Here is a 10,644-nt window from a genome sequence, read left to right as displayed (position 1 = left end):
CCATAATCTCGTCTCAAGTATTCAACTAAACCAAATACCCGATTATTCATAAGAAAATCCCATCACATGATCCTAATAAACATCCTAATAGTGGTTACCTCACCGAAATAGTTTCCTAATAATGATTACGAACACATTATCTAAAAAGGCAATGAGGCATAAGGGATGATGAATCTAAAATTCATTAAGATATATATAAATAGTTACCAGAATATTAAAGTAAGGTCATTATTCATATTCATTTAATATTTTTATTTATTATTCTCGATCAAGACCTTACTTAAGTGTTAAAGTGTGTAACGTCTCGCATTGTCAATTTCTTGATTAGTCACACACTACGACATTTAACATAATAACACTTTATTCAACATTTTTGTTGGTCGATCAGAATCTTTCACCGATCAAAAACTCTTCGTAAGTAGTCCCTTCTAAGACCTCGACAATCATTCATGACTGCTTTTAAGATTAATGACTATCCTCACAAACCAACACAAGACTTTTCAGCATGTTTTATTCTCCTTCATACTCTTTCCCGAGAAACTTCTCAAAAAGTCACTCATCTCATAACTACTCAAAGTCAAACACGCATAACTATGTAGTTCTTATGTGATGAACTACTGAAAAGTATATGCATCTTGTTAGTATAGGTAGTACTAATTAATTCCTTCAAGTCATCATCAACTATACAATATTATAACTACACAGTCTCTGGATCTCTCTCTTTCTAGTGTAATTCATCGGAATGTTACAAAGTATCTTTTGCAGGTACACCACCCATTGACTTGTTGAAATTGCAAAGAAGGAAGACACCTAGAGTAGAAGATGTAAGGAGCAAAGTTACTTGTCTACCTTCTATGTAATAATTTTTTATTCTAAGATAATATGTTTTAATTAATGAAAAAATGTTGTTTCTAAGAGCATCTACAATACATATTTGCATAGATGATTGTGTTATCTTAATTTTGTAAGCCTTATAATTCCACCTAAATTTAAACACCTACACAAAAATTCACTTCAATGTTAAAATTAATAATGTGGATGTTTAATTTAATTTTATAAGTTATTTTTTGTATAAATATTTTAAGCAATGATACTTATATAAGCAACTTTATATCATCCATTACAATAAAAAAAAGAGTTAAACAACATTATTTAAAATTAAACAACTCATATAAAGATTTTCATTACAAATATTTTTACTATTTGATCAGTTGGGAAGAGCTATAAAGATTAAGTGAAACAAATATTAATTAATTTTAACTTATTTGATGTTTTTTTTTCAAATTTATCCTTTGTACTTGTTTGCACAGAACACAATGTCTACACCCAAGAATAGTAAACGACAATATCATTGAGAGAAGACGAGAGAACAGGAGGAATGCATCGCTGAAGATGGGATGAGAGTGATGGAGCTCATACCAGAGCGCCCTTCGTCCAAGACTTGGAGTGGTCTACGACGGGGCTGGTCAAATTTCTTAAGATCAATGGATATATCAGCTTCGCATATTCGTGCCTTTTTCCATTCTGAACTTCATTTTTCTTGTTACATATCTTAAATTAAATGTGTGTTTTGGATGAAGATTTAGCAACTGGAATTGTGAATTGTAAGACTGAACTTCACAACATGGACGTTATTGAAGAGATGTTGACTCTTTTGTGCAGTTCAAAGTTCAAACTTAGTGTGATGATTAAAACCAGCGGTGAAGTGTTGTTTTCCAGAATCAATTTCAAAAATCTCTCACTTCTTTCATCATTGGACCTAAGAATTCAAGTTGTACTTACACTCAAGTATACTCTTATATGTATAAATAACACTAAAATATGGTCACACGAAGGGAGCAGTAAGAAGGGAAAAATATAGTAAGCCAACATTTTATCGCTGCAATATATGAAGATGAGATAAATGAGAAAGAAGGGAAGAGAGAAGAAAACGAAAAGTTGAGAAAGATATTCCTAAGAAAGAGAGAAAGAAAAGAAAGTAAATGACATTCAGAATGAGAATTTCATACGGATGAGAGAAAGAGCAGAGAAAATAAATTTAGGGGTAAGTATGGAAAAGAAAATAACTTTAAAAAGTTAAAATCAAATAATATTTTATATTCAAAGAGTTGACGATGAAGGAAGTGGTTCGATAACTTCCTTTATCGGCTGTAATGTTTCGCAGGCTCTAGCATTTCTCGGTAGGCAATCATGTTTTAAACTTAAAAAGATTTTTTAGATAATTTTTTCAATATATTAGTTTTTTTTATACATGAAATTGAAAGAAAAACACCGAAAAAAAGTTGCAAAATAGCTTAACTAAGCAAAATTAAATTATTCAAAAAAACTTACCTTGATTTTATAAGATCTTTCTTGGTTGATATTATTATTGTATAGAATGGCTTCTATGTTTGTTTATTGTTCACAACAATAAAATTCAAGAGGATTTTTAATTTAATGATTTAGGTGCCTTTAATATTATTTTCAGTTAAAAAATATTTTCATTTTAATAATTAATATTGACTTTTAATATCAATCGCTATTACATGAGTTACTTTTTTGTACTACATTATTATATGAGTTACTTAATAAAACTTTAATTACAACTAAATAAAAATATAAAAAATATCTAAAGTATTATAAACACGTTTTTTCTTAACTTTATTGACACGTTTTTTCTCTCATTCATTTTTTATGAATCTATAATATTTTTCAAATCATAACGGTAAACTAATTTTTCAAAATAAAAAAAAATTAAAAAGATTCAAAGTTATCAACCATGATGTCCCCATGGAAGCTATATCCCAATTGGAATATGAAGCCTTCAAGTTCTTCTCTATGCCAGTCAATGAGAAGGAAAAAGTAGGGTCTCTCAATCTGTTTGGGTATAGTAGAAATCAAATTGGACACAATGGAGATTTTGGTAGGGTTGAGTACCTTCTTCTCAACACCAATCAAGAACACTTATCTTTTTATGGCAAAAACCCTAAGAAATTTAGGTACCATTTCAAAACATAACTAATATGGACCAACTTTGTTAACTCATTCCAAATTGTATCAGGTATTAAAATACTTGAAAATTCGAGTGTCAAATGTATAAGAATTTTATTTGTACTTGGATTAATTCAAACTCAATTTATAAGCAAGAGATAAGAAATTTAAGATAGAAGATAAAAATAGGTAGGAGATAAGATAAAGATTTGAAAGAAAAGATAAGAGATTTAAAGATAAAAAAATAGAAGATAGAAAAGATAAAAAATTTAAAGATAAGAAAAGTAAAAGATAAAAGTGATGATAAAAAGATAATTTAGTTCAGAATGCAAATATGTTGGAGTTTAGCTTGTCAAAATTACTTGTGATGCAATGTTAATGCATCTACTAATATACTCTATTTTTGGTTTTTCGCATGAAAAACCTAATTTATCTATTTTTTTCCCAAATTTCTTTGTAAAGATAAACATAATAAATTACATTAAGATTGGAGATGCATGAAATAAGCTAAACAAATATCAATCTATTTCTAGCAATGATTTCATTTAGATATATTTTTTCAGTTCTTTAGAAAATAACCATTTTCAATATAATTTGGGGAATAAAATGTGTAATTTTTAATATTTAATAATTTATTACCTAATAGTTATATATGTTAAGAATTTGATTATTTTTTTACCCTTTTATATTCTTTTTGAGTAAATAGTCTACACATTAATAATATAAAAAAGTTTGATATTATTATTCTATCATAAACTATTATATAATAAGTTTGTTATTTTTTTTACATTAATTACTTTAAAGTTTATATTAACAGTGACCTGACACTAAAATCACTTCCACTTTCTCTTTATATTGTTATTATGTTTTTGTGGTAATCGAATTACATTTTTGAGATTGACACAGAAGCAATACTCTGAAATTGTCATATCTCTTTTAATGCCAATCCCTGCTTTAACTTGGGAAATACCATGATAAGTGATGCATAAGAAAATATGGCCATTTTTAGTTGATCTGGTCAAGTGTCAACTACATATCACAGAGGGTCCAATACATAAATGTATACTACATAACATTGCTGGCAGAAGATATACATCAATGTTTATAATAAATGAGCATTTGTGAATCAATTATTTTTCATCATTGGCAGGGTACCCAAACCGTCTCACCTAACAAATAAATAAGTATGCTAGACACGTTTGCAACACTAGATGTGGTAGCTTCTAGCTCAAATCCATCCCTTATTCTTTCTCCACGTTGGCCCATTGGCATTCACATCTTGAAGATTCTTTGACCAATGTCCAATTTCAGCACATGAGTAAAACGGTGCTACTCATTCACAAGATAGGGACTGCTCAAACTCCGTGTCTCACTTGGAAAAAAAACGCGTGTTATGAATAGAGTGCTGTGTCAGAATATACTATTGCTTTTAATTTTACCGCAATGATCCTGGAAAAATCGGTGTAGCTCACTTTACCTGACTGATTTTGTGATCGAATATCTATCCACAAAATATATTTTTGGAAGAATAAAATGCTTTAAATGTAACTAAGTTTTACAGATAATTGGTCTTATAATTTGTCCAAATGATCCAAGCTTATAGAAGATATTTGGCTTCATTAATAAATTTAAAGTCCTAATTATGCTGATTAAAAACACCCTTTAATCTTTCTTCCTCCCTCACCGTTTCCTTAACTTGATGCCTCCATTACTTCCTTTCTCTTCCGTCGACGAAGACCAGTACCAACCATATTTTTAATAATGGTAGCATGTCGGATGAGTATAAAATATATATAATATCACATGATGTCTCTAATTTAAAAATTAGACATTGAATCATTATACTTTCCTCTCTCTTTCTTTTTCAATGCCCCACCAATTTTTTGCTATAAATACCCAAGAAATCATCCGTTTTTCTCACAGACTTCCTTTGCTCAAAGCCAAACCAAATTTTCTCTCTTTCACTTATTTATTGACTCCCCAAAAGCTTTTCAAATATCTCTGTTCCTCTCTCACGTACCTTCTCCCTATCTTTCACTCCACTTCTTAACACCACAAAACAGAATAACGGCCGAGCAAACAACAAGAAAAATGGTGTTGTTGTCCAAAGCAACAACAGAACAATACTCCTACATTAAGAACTGCATGCCAACCAAATTTTCCTCAACAATTCCCATAGTGGACCTCTCCAAACCTGATGCAAAGACCCTTATAGTGAAGGCTTGTGAGGAGTTTGGATTCTTCAAAGTCATCAATCATGGTGTCTCCATGGAAGCTATATCCGAATTGGAATATGAAGCCTTCAAATTCTTCTCTATGTCACTCAATGAAAAGGAAAAAGTAGGACCTCCCAATCCATTTGGGTATGGTAGCAAGAAAATTGGACACAATGGGGACGTTGGTTGGATTGAGTACCTTCTTCTCAACACCAATCAAGAACACAACTTCTCTGTTTATGGCAAAAACCCTGAGAAATTCAGGTATCATACCAAAAAATAACTAACATGAACCAACTTATACATATATAAATAAATTAGCAAAGTTATGGTAAAAAAAAAATGATTAATTTTTTCTCTTGTTATATTGCAGGTGTCTGTTGAACAGTTACATGTCTTCTGTGAGGAAGATGGCATGTGAGATTCTTGAGTTGATGGCAGAAGGGTTGAAGATTCAGCAAAAGGATGTGTTTAGCAAGCTTCTAATGGATAAACAAAGTGACTCTATTTTCAGGGTGAATCATTACCCTGCTTGTCCTGAAATGACTCTGAATGATCAGAACTTGATTGGGTTTGGAGAACACACAGACCCACAAATCATCTCTCTGTTAAGATCCAACAACACTTCAGGCCTTCAGATTTATCTTAGAGATGGAAATTGGATTTCAGTCCCACCAGATGACAAATCCTTTTTTATTAACGTTGGTGATTCTCTTCAGGTACAACATAAAGCATGCTATTGATGCATACTAAAAAGTTAAATGAGAAAATTCTCATTTTTCTTTCTCCTTATGACTTTCATATTTCTATGGATAAGTATAAATAAATAAATATACAAACTCCTCTTTTAAGTGCCTTTTGGAAAATGTGTGCTAAAATTTTGGTTAAGTTGTTAATTATTGCATTTTCATTCGGTCATTTAACTCCCTCCCCTTTATTATGAAAAAAATTCAAAAGGAAAATTGAAAAGAAGAAGCAAAAAGTTTTCTTTCCCAAGTTATGTCAGTGTGGAATAATATTTTATTCAAAAGGGATTTGTCATATGATTTTAATATATTCATTTATCAATGTGTTGTAGTCTAGTACTCTAATGTGTTCATTGCATTTTTTTTTCTTTTTTGCCCTTATTTTTGTTCGGTGCATCAACATAGGTTATGACAAATGGAAGGTTCCGAAGTGTGAGACACAGAGTGTTGGCAAATGGGTTCAAGTCCAGGCTTTCAATGATTTACTTTGGAGGTCCACCTTTGAGTGAGAAAATAGCACCATTATCCTCTCTCATGAAAGGAAAAGAAAGTCTATATAAAGAGTTTACCTGGTTTGAGTACAAAAAATCAATCTACGGTTCAAGATTATCTAAAAATAGACTTGAACATTTTGAAAGAATTGCAGCTTCGTAATATATATTCTAGAGAATTGTTTGAGACACTTGTCAATACAAAATGGGAGATTACAATATGTAGTTTGTATACTATAAATGCTTTTTTTTTTTTTTTTTTTACTTTTAAGGTTATTTATCAATCAGAAGGCTTCATAGACATGATAACATATGTATCCATTTTGTTTAAATGCTAGTGAATGACATCTAATGTTGTTATCAAGGGACATTTGTTAATGGTCAAAAACTTGACACAAATTGCAGTAAAGCATTATAAGAATAAAGTTATATTCTATGCATTTTTTTTACCCTTTTTTATAGTAAATAGTTTACACACTAATAATATTATAAGAATAAAGTATATATTCTAGCGTCTCTTAATGTTTCAAATGATTTTTATTACAACTCAAGTGTCAACTACATGCCACAAAAAGAAAAAAAAATACATATCACAAAGGGTCCAATACATATATATGATGTTTAAGATTTTGACACAAACATTAAAAAATGTAATTAATATCTTGAATTTCATAAAATATATCATATAATTTTCTAATATATCATTTATCGGTTTAGTTAATTACCTGTTAACAATTACTTCCACTAAAGGAGAGTTTGTTTTACGGGTAGTTTTTTTAATCCCAAGAGTATAGGAGTAAAAAAATTATCTTACATTTGCTATAAAGGAATAAATTAATTAATCTCAAACCTATTTTATTCCTGAATAAATTATAATCTCATATTCAATCAATATTTAATCACAACTATGCGGGATAGAAAAAATTTATTCTCATTTGACATAAATCTCTCTTCATGGATAAAAATCCAAATATACTTTTTTACTACCCACTTCCCTATTCTCATCTCAATGCTCATTCATTTTATGTGCTATAATTTATTTTTGCCACAAATTTTGTTCCTACATGTTGCGCCAGTTTTATTCATGTTACGACCAATTTCATTCCCTCTCAATGCTCCTTCGGGAGTAAATATTGTTCAAGTTACTGTCAATTAATTTTTTGTATGTTAGTAAGGATATTTCAATAGTAATTATAAGAATATTTTAGTAATTAATTATAATATATATTTTTAAGAAAAAATAACTCATTTTGGAATATATGTTTTAATTATTTTTAGTAATTTTTTAAGCAAATATATGTTTTAATTATTTTTTGGAATATTAAAATATTTTTAACTAATTTTAATAATTAATAAAACATATATTTTTAATAATATATGAGAATGGCATTTTTATGTTATATTTTCGAGGATTAAAAAAATATTCGTGAAATAAATGCTCCTAATAGTATTTTGTGGAAAAAAATTAATGTTTCATTAATTTTATAAAAATAGTAATAACTAATTTGAAACAATCATTTAACTAAAACGTTATATAAAGTGGTACGGAGGAAATACTACGGAACACTGCTAGCAAAAGATATACATCAATGTTTATTTGTGAATGAATTATTTTTCATCATTGGCAGGGGCACCCGAACCGTCTCACCAAATAAATAAATAAGGATGTGTTTGATTTGCATTTTCATTTTCTGTTTTTATTTCCTATTTTTATTTTTGGAAAACTATTTTCATTTTTAAATGATTAGAATTCTGAAAATATGTTTGGTTTGATTTCTTATTTTCTGTTTTTATGAAATAAAAATACTGAAAATTTATGATATATTGACTTCTTGTCTTTTTAGATTTGCTTAAAATTATATTCATTATCATCGTAATTTCATTTTATCTGAAATGAGGTTTCTGTCCTCAACTGAAAACACTGAAAATAAGAATTTATTATTTTCATTTTCGGCTTGTTTCCTGTTTTAACTTCCACTAAATAATTTTAGAAATCCAACCAAACACATATTCATCACTGTTTTCTGTTTTCAGTGAAAATGAAAACAAAAAACAACCAAACCAAACACCCCTAAATATACTTGACATGTTTGCAACACTAGATGTGCTTTCTTCTACTCAAATCTCTCACTTATCCTTTCTCCACGTTTGCCCATTCACATCTTGCAATGTCTAATTACACCACATTAATAAAACGGCTACTATTAACTTTATATGCTGTAAAATGATTGCATGTGGTTATGTGATTAGGATTTAGGAGTTTGATTTATAATGGATGCTATGAATAAATATTTGTTGAAAGGAGTTAATTTTTTAAGAGTATTTCCAATGATATTAATATAAATAATCTAATTTATATTATCTCAATTTAAGTCATTTAATTTTTTTTTCAATAAGTATTTTTATTAATAAATTATTTACTCATAAATATTTTATTTAATACAAAGTTAAACACTCATGAGTAATAATTATTTATATAAATAATTTTGTTTAATTTTAAACAACTCAAAATAACACATAACACACTAAAATAATATATATATTTTTTTGTTAAACAACAATTAAGTAAATCTCTTGCTAAATGCTCTAAATAAATCCAAATACTTTTAGGGATTAGTTTTTCACTTTCAGCTCATACCTTCAGTTTAAAAAATAATAATTTTATCCCAATGATGAAAAATATAAAATTAATTAAAAATATAAAAGGAAATATCTCTTTGTGCTTGAAATAAGACACGTACATATATCCAGAGCGTATCGTGTGAGAGTGTGATACGTTAGATAAGCTAATTTCAACCGCATAATTTAGATAAATTGAAGAAATAAAAATTAATTAGAACAATTTGGATCATCTTCTATGTATCTCACACTCTTACTTAATATGGCCCATATGTATATGCACACACAGACACGAAAATACAAGACATTGTTCTTAACTGTCCTATTCCTGCTGTAAAAAAAATGCCATGTTCATGTGATATTATTTATATTTCAATGTACCCTTTTTTCTTTCATTTTTATGTATGCAAATAAGAAGAAAATATAAGGTTGATTGAGCGGTTAAAAAAGAAGAAAATGAAAAAAATATTGAGGGTTCGATTTTTCCTACTAAAAAATTTAACAAATTAATAATTAATATTTATTAATAAAAAAAATATATGCAAATAAGAAAAATATAGGACAAAGCCTAAATATTGATCTCTAACTTGAATTTAACTTCCATTTGAGGTTGTAGCCTCATATGTGAAAGCGACCTATACTGTGTTTATTTTGGATCAAATTATAGCTAGGCTAGAAAGAGATAAAGAGAATAGAGGTAAGACCATAGAAAAATTTAATTTTATCGCTTGATACAACATAAGAATGAAGAATAATTTTTTTTTATTAGGCTCAAAAAAACACTTTTGTTCTTTTCCTGTAAAACCAATATTTTTTCTTGTTTTTATATTCTTTACCTCTCGTTCATTATCTCTATATAAAGGTAAAAACAATATATATATATACATATAATTTTCCTATTCATTTTTTCACCTATTTAAATTGTCTTAATATTTGAGCATGTGACTTTATCTTTTATATTATTATCCAAACAAATACTTTTGTGATATAAGAAGCTTCAGTCGTACACCTATTTGCAGGATGTGTTGTTTATGATTTATCCTCACTTCACTACTATAATCATAACATTGCGGATTGTTTTTAATAGAAGCTAGGAACAACAGTTTCCATATCGCACTATTATATTTGATATGATATGGTTATTCACGAAAATTGATTGAGAGCTCAAAAACTAGTAACATCGAATAATAATAGGTCACTTAATATTCTTTATTACAACATGTGATATGTTTATTCTAAAATATAAAAAAAAAACACTAATACTTTTAAATTATTATATTATTTAAATTTGAACATTTCTTTAAAATAATGCTAGCATATCGGATGAGTATAAAATATAAATTATCAACTAGCATGTTGGAAGAGTATAAAATATAAATAATAATGATAGTATGTATCATGAGTAGTGCTAAAGGCAATAATTATATCGGTTGAATTATAGATTAGATGATGGGACAATGATCAGCTAGTTGGAACACATCAAGGATCATTGCACAAATATCATGACATAATGATGTTATAATAATACCTGCTTGAGGACATATCATTAATGAAATGATTGTTGGTTTTAATATTAGTATTTAATTAACTGATCAAGAAATG

At 28.3% G+C, this 10,644-nt stretch overlaps 1 protein-coding gene across 1 annotated transcript; it reads left to right on the top strand.

Annotated features, from left to right (window-relative positions):
- Nucleotides 1-4,889: 4,889 nt before the first annotated feature.
- On the top strand, nt 4,890-6,816 carry GA2OX6 (gibberellin 2-beta-dioxygenase 6). Its single transcript, NM_001255629.2, has 3 exons — nt 4,890-5,450; nt 5,560-5,905; nt 6,338-6,816. The coding sequence occupies exons 1-3, from the start codon at nt 5,062-5,064 to the stop codon at nt 6,584-6,586; spliced, it is 984 nt and encodes a 327-aa protein (NP_001242558.2). The 5' UTR covers nt 4,890-5,061; the 3' UTR covers nt 6,587-6,816.
- The last annotated feature ends 3,828 nt before the right edge of the window (nt 6,817-10,644 follow it).

Source organism: Glycine max, chromosome 13 (genome assembly GCF_000004515.6).
Source record: "Glycine max cultivar Williams 82 chromosome 13, Glycine_max_v4.0, whole genome shotgun sequence".
In the NCBI taxonomy this organism is placed as follows: domain Eukaryota; kingdom Viridiplantae; phylum Streptophyta; class Magnoliopsida; order Fabales; family Fabaceae; genus Glycine; species Glycine max.
This window is presented reverse-complemented; position numbering and strand designations above follow the sequence as displayed.